This window comes from Colletotrichum scovillei, assembly GCF_011075155.1.
Source record: "Colletotrichum scovillei strain TJNH1 chromosome Unknown Contig00006, whole genome shotgun sequence".
NCBI lineage: Eukaryota > Fungi > Ascomycota > Sordariomycetes > Glomerellales > Glomerellaceae > Colletotrichum > Colletotrichum scovillei.
In genome coordinates, this window is record NW_023336264.1 from 3,915,389 (window position 1) to 3,937,329 (window position 21,941).

Sequence of the window (21,941 nt, forward strand, 5' to 3'; positions counted from 1 at the left end):
AAAGTCAGGTCATGAGAAACAGGGGGCCATGTGTCGGCATTGAGCTAATCTGCCGGCATCGTCAAGAGACGCGTTGTAGAAGTGCTTGTCGCAAGTACACGCGACAGCCATCTGGTGCGTAGGTGGTGTTGGGATGCTGGCCGAATAGAGGGGCGCGCGGGGGTACCGATCCTCCCTTATCGCTGATTACAGGGGTGCGACAGCTGGACAAAGCGCCCATAGGTCCTTGGTTCCCCCAATGCAAGACGCTAATTGGCAAATTTCACGGGGTGACATCAAGCCTCAAGCATCCAACGACCTGGGACAACTGCCATCGACGCCCCCTTTTCCGATTTTTTACGCGTCACTCTTCAATCTGGCCTAGTGGTCAACAAATCTCCCTTCCACACCACCGAACGGCCCTCAAAAAACGACGGCACGAGCCGCGACCGAGAAATCTCCCACCACTCGATCGACTTCGACGACCTGGCTTTTCCGCTAGCCGTTGACTATTTGCGCAAACGTCGAATCTGCCATCGCTCGACGGCTGGACTTGTCGAGATACCTCCGCCTTCCCACATCCTTCTCACGACTGCTAGCTTGCTTCCGATCCATCTGCCAAAATGGCGGTCGCCCGCCCAGTTCGAGCTCTGGCGTTAGCCGCCGTGATGCTTTGGTGCTTCTTCCTTTATCAGATCTTTGGCCCCGAAAGGCCGATAAGCCAGAAGCCAGTGCGCTACGAGAATGGACGGGACCCCAACCTCGATCGTAAGTTGCGCATGCAATTACTACAAAGTCATCGCATAGATCGCTGACGATGATATCTCTGCACAGCTACCGGTGAACCTCAAGGTGTTCTGACATATGTCTCCGACAAATATGCCCCCGGCATCGAAGACTCCGCTCGCATCAATGCCACACTGTTGGCGCTGGTCAGAAACGAGGAATTGGATGGAATGATTCAGTCAATGGTCGATCTCGAGAGAACCTGGAACCACAAGTTCAACTACCCTTGGACATTCTTCAACGAGGTTCCCTTTAGCGATGAGTTCAAGAGAAGGACTCAGGCGGCCACCAAGGCTGAGTGCAGATACGGTAAGCTTTTGCGACGATTCCTTACGCAACTCTCGCGCTAATCAAACTTGTTAGAACTCATCCCCAAAGAGCACTGGGAGATGCCCTCTTGGATCAACAAAGACCTGTACGAAGAGTCCGTCAAGATCCTCAAGGAAAACGACATTCAGTACGCCGATAAGGTTTCGTACCACTCCATGTGCCGCTGGAACAGCGGCATGTTTTATAGGCACCCTGCCTTGCAGCACACCAAGTACTACTGGCGTGTCGAGCCCAAGGTCCATTTCTTTTGCGACGTTGACTACGATGTCTTCCGCTACATGCAGGACAACAACAAGACATATGGTTTCACCGTAAACCTGTACGACGCGCCCAAGTCCATCCCAACGTTGTGGCCCGAGACCAGAAAGTTCCTCGCGCAGCACCCCGAATACCTCCACGAGAACAACGCCATGGACTGGCTCACCGATAAGGCTGGTCGTCCCGAGAACAATGTTGATGCGAACGGCTACTCTACCTGTCACTTCTGGAGCAACTTTGAGATTGCCGACATTGACTTCTGGAGGAGCCAAGCGTATGAGGACTACTTCCAGCATCTGGACCGCGCTGGAGGTTTCTTCTACGAAAGATGGGGCGATGCTCCTGTCCACAGCATTGCTTTGGGTCTTTTCGAGGACAAGTCCAAGATTCACTGGTACGTTTTGCTAAGCCTCACAAAGCTCCATACGGAAGATCAGTCAACTAACATACACCAGGTTCCGCGACATTGGCTACCAGCACATTCCCTTCTTCAACTGCCCCAATTCGAACAAGTGCAAGGGCTGCGTAACAGGCCGCTTCACTGATGGTGAGGCCTGGCTGCACAAGGACGACTGCCGCCCGAACTGGTTCAAGTATGTCGGCATGGACTAATCAACCGAAGTGGTTTCAAAGCACGATTGCTGTTCTATGTAATTTTTGGTTGGCACCGATTGGGGATTTCCAGGGAAGCATCTGGGTACATTGGTGTTGGGCGTCTGCGGAACATCCATGCGTGTGTGTAGAGTACCACGGGGTCAGAGACGGACATGACTCTGTATGATTTGGAAGATTTTGTTAGATACATGAACGTCCGGAATGACGATACCTCATCACTGTTGCGATTATATCATAGCGATGCATCATATATGGCTTCTAGAGTGAACCAAAGACAGTAGCTATCCCTGACGTGCCACCGACGCAGAACTGATCTCCCCATCCATCGCCCCTCCAGGCCATGCAGCTGATGACGTTGCTCCTCTCCTTCTCCTTGCCATCTTTACCTAGCATTCTCTTCTTAGGCTCGAAGCCCTCTGGGCACGGCACCCGGACCGTTGCGACTAGCTTGCCCGTCAAGAGGTCCCACGCCCATATCTTGCCGTCACCGTTCAAACCCGAAGGTCCCGTGCCGGCTGTAAGCTCATCGCCTGCAATGACATATTTTTCCTTGCTGCCGAGGACGGCCTGCACGCGCAACTCTTCATTTCTCCATCCGTCATCGGCGTACGTCTTCAGGCACGTCCCGCTCTCCCGGTCCATCAGCCGGATTTTGCTGTCCAACGATCCGACCAACATGGCTTTTCCGTCCCGCGTGAGCTTGAGGCTCGTCACGCTCGCCCCGATGACATCCGTCACACAACGTCCCATCCGGACATCGTAGCTCCTCACCCTCCCGTCAACGCTGCCCGCAATGACCTCCGCGTCCCTCACTGCGAGTGCCGTGATGGCGTCCTTGGCCTCGTCCAAAACCTGGATGGGCTTTGCCGAGTTGGATTTGGCGTCCCACACGCGCACGCTCGTGTCGAAGCCCCCGGAGATGACGAGCGAGTCCCCGTCGCCGGCGAACGAGACGCAGTTGACGCGCGCCGTATGACCGTGCGCGTTGCCGCCGAAGCGGCGGATCGTCTTGGCTGTGGCGACGTCCCAGAGGAAGGCGGCGCGGTCGCCGCCGACGGAGGCGAACCGCTCGTTGTCGGAGGAGACGGAGAGGTCGAGGACCTCGTAGCCGTGGGCTGTGTAGGTCTGAATAAGGCGGCCTTCAGGAACGGTGGGCTTAGTGGTTCCCGGCGTCTTGTTGCTGTTGATGGCTGAGCCGTAGCGCTGGGGCTGGTTGTGAGATGCCGGGTTGTAGAGCCTGATGTTGCGGTCCGCTGAACCGGTGAGGATGTATGTTCCTGGCGATGCTGAATATGAGACAGCATGAACGGGTCCTGCTTGAAGTCAGCCTCTGGTCCTTGTAGACTGCCGAGGAAGTCGACTCTTGTCTTTTCTTGGCCTATGCGTTTCATGACCAAACGACGCAACTCACCATTTGAGCCCAGCAAGTGAGCGACCGGTCTGTCAGGAAACGACATCTTGAAAGATCGGCAATGTGCCCATCACCGTGTATGTCTAGCCAGAAGATTACAATTTTTCATTTCTCGACGAAATACAAAATTCAAATCACGATGCGTCCATGTTTGCTCCCTCTTGCTATAGAGGAGGATTGATGATCTTGCAGTGCCAGTAAGTGCTTGTCTGGGTGGATCGCTTTATTGCATATTCGGTACCCACAGTGACAGCTTCGAATGATTCTCACATCGCAAGCACTCACAGTCTTATCACTGCCAGCTAAGAAACGCAGGCGAAGACTAAGAATATCGTAGAACAACAAATTCCATTGAAGGCAAGGGCCCTTGGTCCACGACTGGTCCTGAACTCGAGCCCCGCGCCGGCTGCTAAAGCAACAGGCTTGAAGTATCACATCCGTCCTTGAATTTTCATCAATGGCCGGTTGGCCCAATGGCAAGGCGTCTGACTACGATTAAGTGTGTTATCAGGAGATTCTGGGTTCGACCCCCAGGCTGGTCAATTCTTTTGCATTTTGACGCCATGAAGCAGCTACATCTTATTTTTTGTCTTCTTATCGTCATCGTTGGCTCATCTTCATCCTGAGTAAGATGCTTTTTGCACTGTCATGCTCTACGACAAAGCAGGGAGCGCGCAATCGACGTCCGCCATGATACCCTCGTCAGATCCTCTGCCACATTCATGGTGCCCTTGATGTTTTGGCCACTCATTGAGGACGAAGAAGACTGTGATGTAGGACGCAGCTTGATCTCTTCCAGTGCCCTTGCTAGCCGTTTGATAGCTATGGGCATATATTCCCATTGTTCGGTGTAGACCAATCTGAAGCAGCCCGGAACCGTCGATAGGGAGAGCTGTATGGGTGTTAGTCATCTCTTTGCAGTTTTAGTCGACATGAAAGACCTACCTCTCCAGGACTGAGAAAGACACCTCCTTCATGCAAAATATATCGACAGAGTCTCGTCTCGCGGCTTCCGTCGCGTTCAGCCGAATGCTCGCCGTGATCCAACCAAGCCGTCAGCTTGATGAAGATGAACACCCCACTGTTGGCCGGCACGAAAGGAATTCCGTTCTCCTTCAAGAGCTGCGTGGTCACCCTATACTGCGCCTCGAGTCGTTCACGGTAGGTCTTCAGGTATCTCCCGACGACTTCCTCGTCAAGCAAGAAGTGCGTGAAGAATGCAGTTGAGAAAGTCGAGACCCATGTAAACAGCACTAACCTCCTCAGAGAACGCCAGAGGAGTTCGTTCCGCGTCACGAGGAATCCGAGCCGCAGACCGCCGCAGCCAAAGTCTTTGCTTGCGCCGTACATGGAGTGGATGTTCTCAGCGAGCACACCGCGAGGTGGATCATCCTGTATGCTTAGCACGGAGGTGAATGGGGGAAGCGCCTGTCCATCTGCGTCCGTTGTGCCGGTAAAGGTCGACATGGCGTAGATCTCGTCGGATAGAAGGTGCATGTTCTTTTGTCCGCAGAATCTCGCAATCTCGACGAGGGTAGTGCGTGGGTAGGTCCGGCCGCAGGGGTTGCTCGGGTTACAGAGGAGGAGGGCCTTGGGAATAATACCGTCCGCCAGAGCTGCGGTGTAGGCTTTGGTCATTGCTTCGATTAGCAGAGGGGCAGATTTCTCGTCGAACTGGCTCTCCATAGGCTCGAGGTTGACCTTGATCAAACTGACGCCTGCTCTGGCGCACAAATCGTGGGGAAACATCACGTAAGTTGGAGTGATGACCATAATGCCCTCGCCTGGATCGCACATTCCGAATGCCATCATGTCTATGAGTGAGGTCACGCCGTTGGTCACCAGTATGTCATCGGATGTGACCGACCGCACAGGACCGAAATAGCGATTTACAAAGCTACTCATTGCATTGGCTAGCTCTATCGACTTGTTATTAGCAAACGGTAAAAATGCCTTCGAATATACTTGATACTCACCTTTCGGTCCCATAACATCACCGTATCGAGTTGCTGTAAGATCGTGTCAGTTCAAACTCTCAACCAGACTACAAGCTACCCATGCCTTTCACAAAATCGTAAGCCTTGGAAAATCGGTTCATCTCTTCTGCCAGAACATCGCCCATGAGACCATTGATGGCACCGGAGAGGTCAATGACTCCATCCGGGCACGTAGCGGGGTCGTACTGCGGGAGTTTGCTGGCTTCATTTTCCAAGTCGATGAAGCCCCCGGACTCCAAATTCGCCAAGGCTCGCGAAGATGGTTTGACAACGTGCTTTCCGGATGCCATGTCTTGGGAAACCCTGAATCATTGATGTGAGTGCGATCCGAAGTCGAAGCCTATACCCCGCCCGAAGCTGATGTCGGATAAGATACGGTGCCCCCAACATGATTCGGCGTGATGAGATAGCCGAAATCTTGATCCTGGCACTCTACCTCGATCCGTCTCCATAATCGAAGAGTCTCCTCGCCCATGAAAAGGTTTGCCCATGTATCAGATTGTCGCGAGAAGATCACGTTCATACAGCAATCATGTGAAGCTGAATTTCGAGATCAATCCGATCATCCTGAAGAAGTTCATTCTCCGGGCTGCAGCTCTCCCACGCCTTCACTTTTCCCCATCAATTCGAGTCGCAGGGAACCTCAAACGCTGTCTTTAGTGACAGGAGCTGATCTACGTTTCCAGCATTCCACTCATCGCATCTGGACCCTTTCCCGCTGCCGTTCCGGCCTCATTCCAAAGAACCACGGCATGGCGCGTGTGTCGCCAGATGACGCGCAGTCTCTTTGTGTGGCTTGCAAGGGAAGACCCCTTTCATTTAATTCTTCAGCTTTCACGCGCATTTCAAAATTTTAGGAACAAACCGGATCGTTGGGTCCAAAGGGTGCCGACGGCTGCACACGCGCAACCGACCGTTGATGATCAAGCTCATGGCTGGAATGTTTCTTTACGCCATCTGGACCCCGGTTGTCTGATCTCAATCACTTCGAGGCGCACAGGGTCCAGCTGAACCGTGGGCAGCAGAGACACGATGTCTCTGTGTAATCAGAATAGAAACACCACTGATTCCTCGCGGGAAATGACTTCATCGCCGTTGCTTCCCTTGTTTCATGACACAGGTTCAGGTGTTCGTCTCCTTCAATAAAGCTGTCAGTTGTGAACCGCAAAGACGGGAGTGAGCCAGGTAAGGCACGCATGTATGAGCGCCCCGAGGAGAGGTCCAGCGGTTACAGGCGTTAGGCCCGCTGAGCGACCGCTGAAAATTAGGGGATCTCTAGCGCTAAACCGGCAGAAACCCCACCCTCACTCGCGCGGTGATCCTTAGGTCGTCACCAAGCCTCAGCTTTCATCAATAACCACTGGCCCAGATCGTCTAGTTGGTTAGGATGATACGTTGTGGTTCTTCTATACAGCGATCCGTGTTGACGGCGGTTCGAATCCGCCTCTGGGCAGTAATCTTTTGCTTTTGCCATAGATTCTCCTTATGAAGTCGAAAATGATGATTCTTGACCATTCGTTGCTTATTATTTGTTCTCTGACGAACGAAGAAGCGTTTGGCATATTCTGACGTGGGATGGTATTATAAAAGCGTATATATCCAAGCTTTTTGAAACTCAGTCTCAGGGACGAATCAGGACTGATCGAACATTCCCGCTGCCCTTGACAGTCATCATCTCCCCATCGACATCGAATGAACTAACTTCATCCTCTTCGGGCGACAAGTCTGGCCAGTCCCTCCAGAGCTCGCACAAAGCATGTCTCGTAAAGTCATTGCGTCTGACAAGCTTGACGACCCTAAGAGCCTGTTCCTCATCCCCCACCTCAAATAGTAAGACTCGCGTGCCTAGCCGACTTCCAATGTCGAGCAATCTAGCGTAAAAGACGTCGGCATGGTCACACCCATCATACGTGGGCACCATCTCCCCCGGCACGAGCGCGAGCTTCGGCTCGTACTTTCGCACAGAGTAGCCCATCTGGCCCTGACCATAGGTCCAAACATTGCGTGATATGTACGGCGGGTTTGATACTAGTACGTCGCATCGTTGAAGCGACTGCATATCAGCCTCCTGGAAGACGTCTGCTTTTCGGAAAGTCACCTCCTTGTCGGTAGACGGCGGTATGAGTGAATTCGTAGCCATGTTGCGCCGCAAGTTTTCTCGCGAGAGGTTGACGGCGATGGGCGAGACATCGACGCCCGTGACGCTAAGCTTCTTGGCCCATCGTGTAAGACGCTCGTACAGCGCGAGCGCGATACACCCAGTGCCCGTACAAAAGTCCACGACACGCAGCTCTCTGTTCTCGAAACCATCCAGCTGGCCGAGCGTGATCATGTCGGCCAGATGGATCACGTACGCCTCCGTCTCGGCGCGCGGGGCGAGCACGCCGGGCCGGCACTTGATGTCGAGTGCTCCAAAGGGCTGAGAGCCGAGAACGTACTGCAGCGGCACGCCACGGCCGCGTTTTGCGCAGAGGCGTGCGACGCGGGCTTCTTGCTCATCTTGGCTGGGCAGAAGCGCCCTTGACGACGGCTGTCTACCGCTGCTTGCGACGTGCGACCTGATCCAGCGAAGCTCGGTCACCGCGGAGGGTACATCGCGGCACGCCGGCAGGAGGACGGCGGCATGGGGTGAGATGGCGTGGGCGCGGCGGAAGAGGCAGGGCGGTAGGCGAGGCATCTACCGCGGTGCGCGCACGCTTGCTTTCTGTGTGTTTCCTCTCTCCGGCCGCTGACTCACTGCATTGCGCGTCATGAGGGGAAAAGGATGACTAGATGGCGTGAGGGAGTTTGTAGATGAGATGAAGTTTGTGGGAGGAAGACGAAAGGGTACATCAAGTGTGAGGTGAAAGTTTTGGGGGAGCTTGGGAGCTTGGAGCTTGGGCCACACCGAGCCATATACACCGAGGAAGGCCGAGCTTGTTGAAGCCGTCGTAGGTGTGTTAGAGACCTGAACAGTGGAAGAAAACCATGGTCTATCTGATGAAATATGTTAAGAGTTTCAAACTTCCAGGTTCATTTAGTATGTATGGGAAACTAGCGTCCTGTTTCGCTCCTGTCGGTGGGCGGAACGGACAGAACCCGACTCTCTCCCGTGCCTGACTTGGACTAACACGGCTCTCAACCATGATGGTCCTAATTCTGCAGTCACACGGGATTCCTAGATTGCCTCACACTCCCCATCGGCTCCGTCAAGGTTGTAGAATCATATCATCAGGGTTCACTAATGGCTATCTTGGTCTCCAAACTAGACACAGCTTCCACTTCCTCTGAAGACTCTTCCTGTCGGCATACTTCAGGAAAGCACCTAGCTTTCTACAATCCATCCTACTTTCCTCCTTCAATCCAACAACTACTCCATCAAACTCTTGCTATCAAGCCACCAAACCACACATCGCCAGATCAAATCACACAATACCTCAGCTCGAAACAAACATCACTCTTCTCTCAGAAAAAACAAACCGACCAAACACCCAACTCACAACCAAACTCCTCTGAACAAAATGCAAATCACACTCCGCCACCTCGTCCTCCTCGTCGTAGCCCTCCTCTGCCTCGTCGACTACGCCGACGCAAACCGCTCCTACTACACCTGGTACCGCAGAAGGTGCTGCAATCAACCGGAGCGCAAACTATGCAGAGAGGCCCTCGTCCGCTGGAGGTATTGCAACGAAGCTACCCGAAGGGGCGGCCTTCTGCCGCGCCCGTGCTTTTGGACCCAGCAGTGGTGGGAAAGGGCTCACCACGCCTGCAGGCCCGGTATCGAGGGCCCTACGGACTGGGTTGATCCCGATAAGCCTGTTCTCCCCAAGCCCGAATATTAGGAGTGAAAACGTCGATCTTTTTTGGTTCTAGGGGGGGAAAGGAGGGGAACGTCCAAGAATACGACGATGGAAACAACCGTGTCACGCTATTCGGTTCCGTCATAACGGGAATTCGAAAATGGGGGGGTTTTCTCGACCGAGCGAGCTGGGTGGATGTTGGTATCGCTTAGGGGCTAGAGACAACACCTTGTAGTATCCGAAGTCAGGGGATGGAGGCGTCCCAAGATGTTGTTGTTAGCTGCGGTATTTAGACTCTCAGTCTCCGTCATGATGTATGGAGTTCCTGTACTTAGCCTATTAGCGCGGTTCGGTCAGTTTTTATTCAAGTTGTTAGTCCAAGAGCGTTGAGTGATATCATGTGGCACGAACACTATAGAGACGTCGATGATAACAAAGCATCAGGGCGATCCAAGAGGTAACGAATCATAAAGGCTCTGTTTTTGTTCCGAAATAACGAGTGGGTAATCGCGACTAAATCTCAAGGTCGTACAATACTGTTACAATGTCTCAAACCCCTGAAAGGTGATTGAGATATCATCCCATCCGTAAAACTCCCCAAATCCGAATCGGCGAATAAGTAACGTCGAAGAAGAACCTTCACACCTCCGTAACCGTGATATTCATGACGTTGTTCTTGTAATCCTTGATAAAACTCTCGTAACGCGGATAAACCTCCTCATCGTCGACCCGAAGCCGGTCTTTTTGGCCCTCGTTCTCTTCCTCCTTTTCGTCTTCTTCGTCGCTCACTTCTTGCTCCTCCTTCTCGACGGCGTCGACATCCTCCTCTTCCTCTACCTTAGTCTCGTCCCCTTCTTCATCGCCATCCGAATAGTCATCCCAGAAATTGCCGTCCTCAAAGTAGTAGTCCGCCCACTCGCCGTAGACCTCCGGCTCAGATTGCTGTTGTTGCTGCTGCTGTCCTCCCTCGAAATCCTCTTCTGGCCGCGCTTCTGGTAGCCACGACTGGAATCTTGATATCGGGGCCCCTGTATTGAGGATCGTATCTTTAGAAGAGCGCCATGAGTACTTCCGCGGCACCGGCTCAGGAGTTATGTTCATCTGGTGAACAATGTGATCTGAAGGCGGAGGCGTCATCGGTTCGGATGTCGCCCGCAGACGAGGGTCCGTGAACGGTGTAGCAGGCCGGTCTTTCACTGGCGTCAGAAGGGGAGGCGAGTATGAGCCAACAGACTCGTCCCCGACGACAGTGGGTGACAGCGCCTCGGAGGATGAGCGGACAGTAACTCGCTGAGGGCATGGCGAATCCATGTCCCTCGACGAGAAGAGGGACTCGATGCTGTCATCGGACCAGCGAGATGTATTGGCTTTTGGCGTGTGAAAGCTTAGCCTTGATTGACTGCGGGACAGAGTCGGCGGTGGAGAGAGGGGGTCAACACCGACGGCCACTGTAAGGCCGCATCGGGGCTTTTCTTCGGCGTCCCCTGCGTTGCTAACACTGGGTGTGCTGGTATGGTATGATCGTCGTGATGCCATCGTCGACTTGGTCGAGCTTCTGCCCACTTCCACAACCTTGGCCGGGCCGGAGGAATTTGTCCTCGCGAGACGAGCTTCCTCCAAGTGAACACTTTCGACCCTCACGCTCCGCAGATACCTACGGTCCTCGGCCTCCTGCTCGTCCGGGTACGGCCACATCTTGAGGCCCGTCTTGACGCCTCCCCTCTTGTGTTCCTCTTGTCTCTGCAAAGACATGAGAAATTCCATGCATTGCTCGTCATTCGGAATGGCCCGTCTTGATATCGGTCGCTCCGGCCTGTCAGGCGTATGTATAATTCGAAATGACGAGTCCTCGTCGAGAAGCTTTGGCGGTAGCGTTCTGGGTGATTTGGGTGATAGAGGGAATCTCGGCGATTTGGGTGAAAGTGGAAACCTTGGCGACTTTGGGGATTTAGGTGACTTTGGTGATTTAGGAGACGTCATGAGGTTCTTGATCTTGAGGCCTTTCAGGTACGGCGACAATTGTGTGGTCCAAGTCGATTTCCTTCCATGATCATTCATGTTGACTGTTTGAGGGATTGTCCATGAGGAAGGCAATGCCGGCGGGGCCGGGTGTTTAATGTCCATGGCTTCAAAAGAGGCTTCCATGAAAACCACTCCTCTTGACAGGCATCCGAGGTAGGGGAAGAAAAACCTGGATGGCGAGAGTTCAAGCTGCTTATGCACCGTCGAGGGAAACTCTTTGTAAAGGCTGCAGGCGAAAGCCCATCATGGTGGTCCGGTCGCTGGCAGACAAAGAATGCTTAGTTGAATAGCTTCTCATTTCAGCCAAAGACACTGAGGAATGTGGCCGGGCCCAAAAGAGTTTACCACCACATTCCTTTGTTCCGGGTGATGATCCCCGACATAAGCCGCCGACACGCTGGAAAAAATAAACGCCAAAGTATCAATAAACCCCCGCGTGGTTTGACCTTATCATGGATGTTCTCCCTCACAGGATTTGAGACACTGCCCCACCACGAGTTCAGACTATAGCCCAACCGTGACAGTCATGTTATTACTCAGGACCAACATGACGGGAGGGAGCTCGTGGCAGAGGACTTCAACGTCCGATAGATACTGCACGCTCGCCAGCTCATCCTGGCAAGTCCCCTCTGTGGGCACGGGCAACGTGGTGAACATGACGGCTGTATCTCTGCTGTTTTGCCGCATCAGCTCATTGAGGATGACATGCTGCGCTCGCGATGGCAAATCGTTGAACGAGAGCGAGATGCCTTGCGTCGAGTAGGGCGAGCCGGGCCCGTCTGCGTCGGGTCTCGAGTCTAATCTGTAGCGTCCCACAAGCTCCGCCATGTTCATGTGGACGTCGCCTAGATCTGCAGTAGACGCGACCGAAGCTTTGCGTGATCTGCTCGAGGGTTCCGCAAACGTACTATTCGGCTCAAACTCTTCAGCCGCCGTCACCGTCATCTCGGGCACAGGCCGACTGGAGAACCGTCCTGCAGAGGACTGTCTTGAGAATGCGGGTTGTTCCGCCCGCGGCGTCTCTTCCTCGGTGGTGTCTGCAAACATGATTGTCGGACCAGACGCACCCTCCACATCGGTTCTGGTCTCTGGCATTGGACGACTTGAGAACCTCACTGCTGATGATTGTCGAGAGAGCGTTGGTCTTGTTGCTGGGGTCGCTTTCCCTGATACACTTCCCGAGGTCGCATCGTAAGTGTTGATGCCCGCCGACCGAAACCCGCCCATGGAACGGGCAGATATGTTTCGATCAAGCACAGGTCGTTCCAGCGGAGTTGGAGGCGCTGACACGTTTTCGACTCTTCCCACGTGGCTTGGGCCCGCCTGGCCTTCAGAACGAGCTTGTGACACCATAGTGCCGTATGATGCTGCCGGTGCAGCGCTCTTATTCGATTTGCTCCTTTTTTGTTTCGATGGACTCGTAAGTAGGTCATCGCTCTGGCTTCGTCCTCGTCCTCGCCCAAGTAACAACGGCCGCCTAGGAGCGTCGACCTCTGGCAGCTCGTCCTCGCTGTAGTCACTGCTGCCAGGTTCAAATTCAGAATCGGAATCGAGGCAAGATGGCTGTTGTTCTTGATCACTCATCTCACCGTCGGAGCCAGAGGCGTCTTCAAAGACCTCATCTCCCAAGTGAGACGTGTGAATTCCAACACTGACACCAAGGCGGGACAACCTCGAAACCGTCGGCTTCCTGGGCAGTTCCCCAAAGTGCACCAGACTTGGTCGCCGTCCACTTTCAATATCGTCCAGTGATACATGCGGGTTGAACACGCCAGGCCGCCCTGCCGTTGACTCGATGATATTCGCGAAAGACGTGAGCTCTTCGGTTGAGTTCAGATTTGGCTCACGGCCTCGGAACCTCTGCAGGTCGTCCCACCACTCTTCATCTTTTAGTATATCGTGGACCATAATCTGAGACTCGAGGTCGTTGCTTTGGCCGTTAATGATCAGCTCATACGTATTGAGCTGTCCGGAAGCCAGCCAAAACACGATGACCTCAGCCTCGATCCTCAGCTTATCTAGCAAGGCCTTGACTCGCGCCCTTTCTTCTTCCACTTCACTTTCGTACTCCACAAACACCATGACGCGAATATTGTAGACTTTGTGCCATGTCGGAACGCTGTAGAGGATATAGCCTAGTTGGAGAATCAAGGTATCTGCAAATGTATCAGCGAAATTCGTATTGAAACAGTAATCCTGCTCACATGTGTCAAAGTTGGTTGTCAAGACACTTTTGCCATCTGACAGAACTTCTGCCGACATTTGTATCGGCCAGAGATCGAGATGTTTCTTGACGTTGGCTTTGTCCTTGCGCGGCGTTTCCAGATTTTCAAAACCTTTGCCAATTGCAACGTTCAGTTTGTACCTCAGAGCGAGATCTTCCAACATAGTCATGTAACTGGTCACACTCATCATGCCCTCTGTCTTCATCACATCCGTAGGCAGCATGCCTTCCATCAGACGCGCGGATGTGTCGCCTCGTCTCCTGCGCGGAGGCCTCTCTTTGGCTTTGGCCTGAGGGCGGGCGTTCACACTCGACGAGCTCGGTGCTTTCGGGACCTGGAAAGAAGGTCGAGAATCTCGCAGCTCGTCCATATTGTAAAATCCCATGACGGCAATATTTGGCCGCATGCCCCCTAGCCCAGCCGATAGAATCAAGTTTCGGATACCCCAGGTAATGGTTGGGGACATTGTAAGCTGCACGAAGGCCTTGATACGGGAAAACTCTGAGATGTACTTTGTCCATGCTGCCTGTTGAAGTCTGGCTTCGTGAACGCCGCTGTTGAAATCGTCCGTCACAATGACGTGGCCGAGAATATAGAGACCGCCTTTCTTTACTGAGTTGCAAAATTGAATCAGTCGAGTTTGGCTCCTAGGATTGTTGATGAGCAGAATGATTTGGGGCCTCCAAAACTTGATATGCTCCGGCCGCAATCGCAGCAAGTACTTTCTCACTTGGTGGTAGATGAGATTTTGTGAGACGTCGCCCCATCGCTTTGGTGGACTGAGATAGTGAATCAGGGAAAAGAGAAAGATTAGCAAGCAGACTGCAGTAGCAGCGTAAGTCTGGTCGATGAAGAACATGGCCGCTGCAGACATGATGCTGCCAGCGAAAGCTGTTTCCCAACTGAAGAACTTGAATGCAGGCCGAAAGTTGGGAGCTGATCCTATCTTGAGTAGGAAACATGCCAGGTTCATGACGAAGAAGGTCATCTGCTCTCTGTTAGTCCCAAACAGCTTCGTCCAGACTGAGTAAGCGGGTGCTCACCTGATAGCCCATGGAGATTAAAGTCGCAATCTGGTTCAAATTGGCGAACATGGCAATCTGGGCAAGCACATATGTGAGAATAATGGCTTGAATTGGTTCATCAGCCCTCTTCGTTCCTTTCGAGAATGGCAGCAGACCGGGCAGCAACTTGTCCCTGGCCAGGGCTTGCATGAGCTTGGCAGCACCGATGAGTCCCATCACGGCGGAGAAGAAGGTGACGGCACACTCTCCCGCAAGGATCAAAGGTGGAGACAAGCTCGTGACCGAGATGATGTTTGTGTTGTTGAGAAATGAAGCATGCGTTGTGGTGGAAGCCATGGAGAAGACTACAACCAGGTACGCAATGAAGGTGGTCATCATCGCCCAGAGAGTTCCCTTCGGGATGTCTTTGCTAGGATTCACCAGATCTCCAGACATTGAAGCCCCAGCGAAAATTCCTGACGTGGCTGGGAACAGGATGGCAAAGACCTCTCGAAAAGTTTCAAATCCTTTGAAAGACTCGCTTTTTGTATGGGGAGCAAAGTTGTCCACCAACGTCTCGATACTAAAGCCGGTGAAGCGTACACCAAGTCCATCATCTCGAAAAGGAGACTTAAACGCGGAAGATATTGGAATGCTTATAATGGCGAGACTCAATATGACAAGCAGCGCATTGCTAGCCTTGGCAAATATGCCGCTCCCGGCCAAGCACAATCCAGCACAGAGCAGCAAAGCCAAGGTTTGGAGCATGTAGACAGTCCAGTAGTCTTGGGGAAAAGATTCCCCGACGTTCAGCTTTATGCAGTCAATGAGACCAACAACGTTGAGAGCGGTGTTGAGAACCTGAGCGAGGTAGAAGAGCATCCCGATGGAACCGCCAAACTCGGGGCCAAGAGACCGCGAGATTACGTAGTAGGCGCCTCCGCCCTTGACTTCGCCATTTGAAGCTATAGCAGACAGAGAGAGCGTTGTCAAGAAGTCTACAAGATAAGCCGTAACGAGTAGCCCTGTGGTTTTTTTGTTAGTGTGGGCTTAGATGGGGTGAGCGCGTCTGTGTTAGTAGCTGACGAACCAAGCATGCCCAAAAGCCCAACTTGACCGAGAATCCAGCCAAAACGGAGAAACATGAGAATGCTGAAGATATTGAGACAGACGGGGATATAGACCCCCGAAACTGCACCCAACTTGGCCTTGGTACTGGTCTGCTCCATGCTGGAGAGACTCGGTCGTCTGTCGTCGCCGCCCATGGTGAAGGTCGGAAAAGGGGGTCCGGTCGTAGCCAACAGGTCGACCCGGAACTCTTCCCGGATAAGGGGACGGGGGAATGCGCCACCTCCACGATCGTTTTCCTTGGTGCCGAACCACAGTGAAGAGCCGACACGACAAAGATTCGACGAACTTCAGTGACGGAGATGGGATGGTTGTCGTTCGGTCAAGAACATCCTAACGGTGTGGGAGCGCAGCGCATAGGTATATAAGTTTGAGTCCCCGCCCTTAATCGCACCAGTGTGTAATGTTGGACTGGGCTGTCTAATCAACCCCCCCAGTGCGTCCAAGTGTAGTTGAACGATGGCTTGCGGCGCGGCGGCGGTGATCACGGCGACCAGTAAGAGAATGGCCTGGTTGGGACGGCGGGCCGCACAGGCATCCAACTGGCCCGGCGCATGTCTCGCGTCTTTCTCGTCGTCTCGTTTTCAGGGTTCACCGTTCTGCGAGCCAGGGATATCTGGGGCGATCCAATGCAAGCCTCTCCAATACCCCGCGTGCCGATTGGAAAGCTGCGATATGCTCCAGCCGGTCGCGCCGTGTTTGTTGGTGGTCCACTCACACAACCAAGCACAAAAGTCTGGGAAATGCAGTGAGATACAGAACAAGAGGCCGAAGCAGGAGGACGAAACGACGTCATCCAACAGCGAAGGACAGATCGGACAGGTCAGTCGCCAATGCGTGACAAGCGGTCACTGTAGTGGCACTGTGGGTTGTGCAAAGCTGTTTCCTCGTGTACAAGGATCTGTGAGGAGGGGTAGTAACTAGTAAGGTATCCTGCAGAATCGAGATGCGATTTCTTTGGAATCCTCTAAGATATCCCGTAGTGTAAGGTACCTGTAATTAGGTAGCATCTCGACGTTGTCGGTTGAGGGTACGTCGTCCGGTTTGCCCGATCCCCCACGAGTTTCGAGAGAGCTTCCATGCCACAGATAGATAGAGATAGATGTGATAGGGTGATGGGCATGGCATCACAGGCCAACGAGAATAGCGTCAAGTGTCAAATGTCTGGCATCTACCAGCCATCTGGCTCGACATTCCATCTGATGCTGGCGTGGCAGGGTTCGACCTTCAAAATAGAAAACAAGAGACCAGTCGGTTGACTCAGGCGCATGACAGCGGTAAGCCGGAGACTTCAATGGGATGGGCCAGATTGGCCGCTGGTACCGCGAAATCCGAACGAGTACCTAGTTACCAGTGTGGCTTTGCCGCTTATCAGCCAGCAGCATGGGAGTGTCAGTGTGGGAGTGTCGAGTGTCGAGTGTCTCTGCTTCATGACTCGATGATGGGGTTTCAATGCCGGAAGTGAAGGGTTGGTGAGGGTGAACCCGAGGGCGAAGAGTGCAGGCGCACGGGATGCGAAATCAGCGATGCACCACACCCAGACAGACACCAGGTACCGCTACATGCGCGAGCTCACTCGAGTCCTGAGGTGAGGTGCTGTTCACCTTACAGTTCTGGCCAAGGGAGGTGGGAGGTGGAGAGCCGCTGAAAAGCACCCGCCGCGGGGCTCCAAATCACGTTCACACGCAACTCGCGCCAGGATTAATGAGCGCGCTAGCCCCCCACTCTCTCCCATTTCACCGTGCCACCGTCAGAGCAAGAGGAACAAGTGAGGCGGGATGTGCATGCAGCCAATGACATCTCTTCGCTTATTGTAGCGGTCGAGCTGTGCCTTACCTAAGCTGGTAAGATCCGATGGGAACCTTGGTTTTTTTGGTAGTGTGCGCTGGCAGCAAGACGAAATACTCGGCTCATTTCTAGTAAAAAACTGTAGGTCGTATCCATTATGAGGCGTCTGGGAAGTCTCGAAGTGACCGGAGGATGGCCGATCATTGGGAAACAAGACACATATCCCAGAGATTTTCGCTGTTCTGTTTTGCTGTGCTGAATCAGACATGCGACTGACGGTCAATACGAGCCAGTCCGATGGTCAGAAGCAGAGGTCCCGGCGTAGGTACAGTCGAATCTGCGGTTCCCGGTCAAAGAGTTCAAGATATTACATAAGGAAAAAGTTAGAGACGAGACTAGAAACAGAGGGAATGGAATACCTAAGCCGAGAAATAATGGTCGGATTCACCCAAGTCTAGGTACTGTGTATTGTTGTTGTACCTAGGGAACTCGACACAGCGCCGCAGCAATGTAGATAAGTAGATGATGCATTCGCATCTGATCGTTGGTGGCTGGAGCTTACCAGCTGTGACATGGAGTAGCACAGCGACGTGATGATTCAAGAGTACCGTTATCAAGCACTGAAAACCTAGAAGACCTCGCAACCCATGTCTGAGAGACTGAGACAAGACCTCACCTGGGGGCTGGGACAGCGTAGAGCGGCTAACACAGGCACAACTTTGCCTTGCAGGTTCAGTACCAAGCATGGTCAGCATGCCCGGCGGATGGAGCGAGGAACCCGAAAGAGCTCCTGGGTGCTACCTTAGGCTGTCGGTTGTCATAGCCCGACGGGTTTCGGCAGCGCAGCCACAGCTCCCGACACCTCTCAGGGCCTGCTACAGCCTATGAGCCTACAGGGCAGGGCAGGCTGCCAGGTAGCGCTACCTACCCGACGCTATCTGTGTGAGCCACAGACTCTCCAGACCTGCCAGATTAGGTCACCCGACCCGCATGGAAGCGGCGTCCTTATCACGGGTTCCCAGTAGCAACAGCTTCGAACGCACATCCCCCCAAGCCGTGCGCTGCAATTGATCTCGTCAGCTGTCTTACAACTGAGTCCAGGTAAACTCTCCCCATACTTGAATCGAACCTACGTCTTCTCCATCATCTAGCTCTTCTTTTCTTCCCGGTTCCGTCCCATCTCATCTTCTCCCGCCCATGACACCTCGCTAACCTTGTTGTCTGTTGTTGATCCAGTTCGGAATCTGCAACGCTGTGGTTGGAGGCTTCTCTATATACCGAATACCGGCATTCGATAGCCCGCGACCGGTTTCATTAGGCACCATCATGGCATCTCCTTCGAGAGATCCCCTCAGCATTCCCAGGGCCGACTCCCCGTCCCGACAATTCGGCTCTCTACCTCGAGCAGACGCCACCGCTCGCCTGGCATCGCCCGTACCCTCGCAGCAATATGGCACTCCCCAGACCGGCCGCTTCGTCGGGAGCTCAAGTAGGCTAGGCGATGCCAGCGAGACGGCAAGTCTCGCTCCTCTCGCTGGAGCTGCTCCTTCAAGCGTTCAAGGTCCCGGTGTCTCGGCCCTCGCGGCCGCCTTGTCCAACTCGCTGGGAACATCTCCACCGAGGCATGGCACACCACCGGTGCGCTCTGCCACCCCTCCAGCACGACCTCTTTCCCCTGCCGCTGCCGGCGCTCAGCTTTCGAGCACGCCCATGACCAACTATGGATCTTTCGACTCTCGTTCGCGAAACGCCGGTGCTGGTGCCTACGAAGACCCCGAGATTGTCAAGAGGCATTTGGTCCAGCCCACCGACGCTGCTTCTGAAGAGTCTAGCATGCGTGATGGTGTGAAGGGCAAGCAGGCCGTGAACGCCGACGCCGAGACCGGACTGAACGAGGACGAGTTTTCGAGTTTGCAGCTACAAGGCGGAGACGTGACTCGAGGCATTTACAAGTGGACCGAAGAGGCAGAAGCCCGCAACAAGATGCAGCGCAGCAAGAGTTTCAGCGTTTCACGTCCGGACCCCGAGACTGATATTCTTGATATCAATACAATCAAAGTTCCCGGGGGTTTCCGTCGCAACTACCTCCGTAGAGCGGCAAGAAGCCCCTCCACGGCCAGAGATGGTGGTGAGCGCGGCGAGGCTAGCGAAGCTCCCCAGCCTCGGCTGCTGACGTCCAGTTTCCTCGAGTTCCTCTCGATCTATGGTCACTTCGCTGGTGAGGAGTTGGAGGAAGACGACGAGGCCCTACGACCCGGCGAATACTTCTCCTCAGGCGAGGACATGTACGAAAGCGACGACGAAAGCGATGACGATAGAGAGCCTATGGAAGACAGCGCGCTGTTGACACCGTCGCGCCACAGAAGGAGACGCAAGCAGCGTGGCGGCAGTGGAAAGAACAGTCCTATGAGTGCGGCGCTGCTTCTGCTCAAGTCATTCGTCGGTACGGGGGTTCTCTTCTTGCCTCGCGCTTATCTGAACGGTGGTATGGTCTTCAGCAACGCTGTCTTGCTTGGGGTTGCAGCGCTGAGCTACTACTGCTTCGTCCTGTTGGTCACGACTCGTCTCAAGGTCGACGGATCTTTTGGTGATCTTGGCGGCATTCTTTATGGCAAGTGGATGAGGGCGACTATCCTATCGTCTATCGTTATAAGCCAGATCGGGTTCGTGGCAGCGTACATGGTCTTTACGTCAGAAAACCTGCAGGCCGTTATTCTAGCGGTATCGGACTGCAAATCCAATATCGCTGTCAAGTGGTTGATCCTCTTGCAGGTGCTTGTCTTCCTCCCATTCTCCCTACTGCGAGATATCGAGAAGCTGAGTTTTACTGCTCTTATCGCGGACGCCTTCATTCTACTTGGTCTGGCATACCTGCTATACTACGACATCCTTACCTTGGCCACCAATGGTATCGCCGACATCATCCAGTTCAACCGCAACGACTGGACCTTGTTCATAGGCACGGCAATCTTTACGTTTGAAGGAATTGGCCTCATCATCCCTATTCAGGAGTCGATGAAGAACCCCAGCAAGTTCCCTCGTGTCATGTTGGCGGTCATGATCATCATCTCGGTCATCTTCATCGGCATGGGTGCCATCTCCTACGCCGCCTACGGATCCAAGACCGAGACTGTGGTGCTCCTCAACATGCCCCAAGACAACAAGGCTGTCAACAGTGTCCAGTTCCTTTACTCCATCGCCATCATGCTGTCAATTCCTCTTCAGCTTTTCCCCGCCATCAAGATTACTGAGAATGCGTTGTTCACCAAGAGCGGAAAGTACAACCCCTACATCAAGTGGCAGAAGAACCTCTATCGCTTTTTCTTTGTCATTCTTTGCGCCGTCATCGCATGGGGTGGTGCGGATGATCTAGACAAGTTCGTTGCCCTCGTCGGTAACTTTGCTTGCATTCCACTTGTCTACATCTACCCGGTGAGTACAATGATGCACATGACCTAATTTGTCAATATAGAACCTGACTGCTAACCCTGAAATAGCCCCTGCTTCACTACAAGGCCGTTGCGAGAAACAGGCTCTGGAAGATTTCCGATATCATACTCTGCATCTTTGGCTTTGTCGCTATGGCTTATACCACAACCTTGACTGTTTACAGCTGGGCTGGTGGCTCCGATGGCGCCAAACCTCCGGCATACTGCGACCGCAGGGGGAAGTAAATCGGCACAAAGTGCCTGAGGGAAACGCATGCGACTGCATTTTTTAACTGTCATTCAGTGCTGTCTGAAAAGCGTTGGGTAATCATTGCATGGATTCCAGCGGGTTCTTCAAGGGTTTTGGACAGCATCGGCCGGTCGTCAATGAGCATGGGCTTGTACATAGACTGAAGAACAAGAGGCTCATCGCCACGTTTATAGTTCTGTATGTGTATACGTAGCAGTGGTTTTCAATCGACTTATCCTTCAATTCCTTTCGAAAATCATCTGAGAACATAGAGGCCAAGAAGTTGGGAATTTCTTATGGCTTGGCGAATTTCAATCTAATCTATCGAGGTGAAATGAAGATGAAGGAAGACGTGGAAGGTCGTGATAGCTTATGCACCGCCACATTTTTGCATCTGTGGCGCAGCCCAAATTCTCCAGGACCCACTAGGACTCCAGCCCATCCTTACTGAGAAGGAGCCTGAGCTTCACCACGTCCAACTCACTCACCAGCATCTCTCATACCCCAGCTAAACTCTCAAATTCCATCATATTACCAACCAAAGGGTAATCATCAATTACTCCTTATGAAAGAACGTTGCACTAACCATAATACAGTTTCACTTCGGTGTTCTGCGTTCAATTATTTCCAACCACGCATTGTCTTCAGCTTTGTCCTCAAAGCCCCGTCACAACCGACTCCACCATCCCCTTCACTATCACGAATCACCAAGATGAACGCGCCTGATCGGTAAGACAATCTTTATGCTTTTATTTGATGAGATTTGGAGGGAGTCTATGTCTGCCTGGTTGGAAGACGGACTCGAAACGGCTTCACCCTTGTCATGATTCCCTTCAGGCTTCCCTTCCCGTTGCCCTCGAGGAGGTGGCCGTGGTCTTCTCCTAGCTTCCTTGCCGGGCTCTGACAGAAGCGCCTTCGAAAGGCATGGAGCTACATCTTCA

The 21,941-nt window shown here is 53.3% G+C and overlaps 5 protein-coding genes across 5 annotated transcripts; 2 read left to right on the forward strand and 3 right to left on the reverse strand.

The window, feature by feature from the left end:
- The first annotated feature begins 307 nt into the window (after window positions 1-307).
- HER10_EVM0009981 (glycolipid 2-alpha-mannosyltransferase) lies at window positions 308-2,174 on the forward strand. Its single transcript, XM_035479451.1, has 4 exons — window positions 308-747; window positions 814-1,074; window positions 1,129-1,747; window positions 1,809-2,174. Exons 1-4 carry the CDS (start codon window positions 603-605, stop codon window positions 1,963-1,965), a joined length of 1,182 nt encoding a protein of 393 aa, XP_035333180.1. The 5' UTR covers window positions 308-602; the 3' UTR covers window positions 1,966-2,174.
- A 52-nt stretch (window positions 2,175-2,226) lies between these two features.
- On the reverse strand, window positions 2,227-3,425 carry HER10_EVM0009173 (WD domain-containing protein; the record flags this gene model as incomplete). The annotated part of the gene is made up of 2 exons (XM_035478672.1): window positions 2,227-3,281; window positions 3,380-3,425. The coding sequence occupies 2 exons, from the start codon at window positions 3,423-3,425 to the stop codon at window positions 2,227-2,229; spliced, it is 1,101 nt and encodes a 366-aa protein (XP_035333084.1).
- Window positions 3,426-3,508: 83 nt separating this feature from the next.
- Window positions 3,509-11,135, reverse strand: HER10_EVM0008355 (aspartate aminotransferase; the record flags this gene model as incomplete). The annotated part of the gene is made up of 8 exons (XM_035477880.1): window positions 3,509-3,600; window positions 4,417-5,298; window positions 5,356-5,388; window positions 5,435-5,651; window positions 7,025-8,053; window positions 8,146-8,291; window positions 9,382-9,451; window positions 9,801-11,135. 8 exons carry the CDS (start codon window positions 11,133-11,135, stop codon window positions 3,509-3,511), a joined length of 3,804 nt encoding a protein of 1,267 aa, XP_035332987.1.
- A 546-nt stretch (window positions 11,136-11,681) lies between these two features.
- HER10_EVM0008386 (amino acid permease) lies at window positions 11,682-15,671 on the reverse strand (the record flags this gene model as incomplete). The annotated part of the gene is made up of 4 exons (XM_035477911.1): window positions 11,682-13,333; window positions 13,382-14,390; window positions 14,446-15,431; window positions 15,497-15,671. 4 exons carry the CDS (start codon window positions 15,669-15,671, stop codon window positions 11,682-11,684), a joined length of 3,822 nt encoding a protein of 1,273 aa, XP_035332991.1.
- Window positions 15,672-18,362: 2,691 nt separating this feature from the next.
- HER10_EVM0002918 (transmembrane amino acid transporter) lies at window positions 18,363-21,275 on the forward strand. Its single transcript, XM_035482913.1, has 2 exons — window positions 18,363-20,754; window positions 20,820-21,275. The coding sequence occupies exons 1-2, from the start codon at window positions 18,649-18,651 to the stop codon at window positions 20,994-20,996; spliced, it is 2,283 nt and encodes a 760-aa protein (XP_035332339.1). The 5' UTR covers window positions 18,363-18,648; the 3' UTR covers window positions 20,997-21,275.
- The last annotated feature ends 666 nt before the right edge of the window (window positions 21,276-21,941 follow it).

Coding starts and splice junctions, on each gene's coding strand:
- HER10_EVM0009981 (XM_035479451.1), top strand. CDS start 603: ATGGCGGTCGCCCGCCCAGTTCGAGCTCTGGCGTTAGCCGCCGTGATG. Junction 1,075..1,128: donor CAAGGCTGAGTGCAGATACG/GTAAGCTTTTGC, acceptor CAAACTTGTTAG/AACTCATCCCCAAAGAGCAC. Junction 1,748..1,808: donor GACAAGTCCAAGATTCACTG/GTACGTTTTGCT, acceptor AACATACACCAG/GTTCCGCGACATTGGCTACC.
- HER10_EVM0002918 (XM_035482913.1), top strand. CDS start 18,649: ATGGCATCTCCTTCGAGAGATCCCCTCAGCATTCCCAGGGCCGACTCC. Junction 20,755..20,819: donor CACTTGTCTACATCTACCCG/GTGAGTACAATG, acceptor ACCCTGAAATAG/CCCCTGCTTCACTACAAGGC.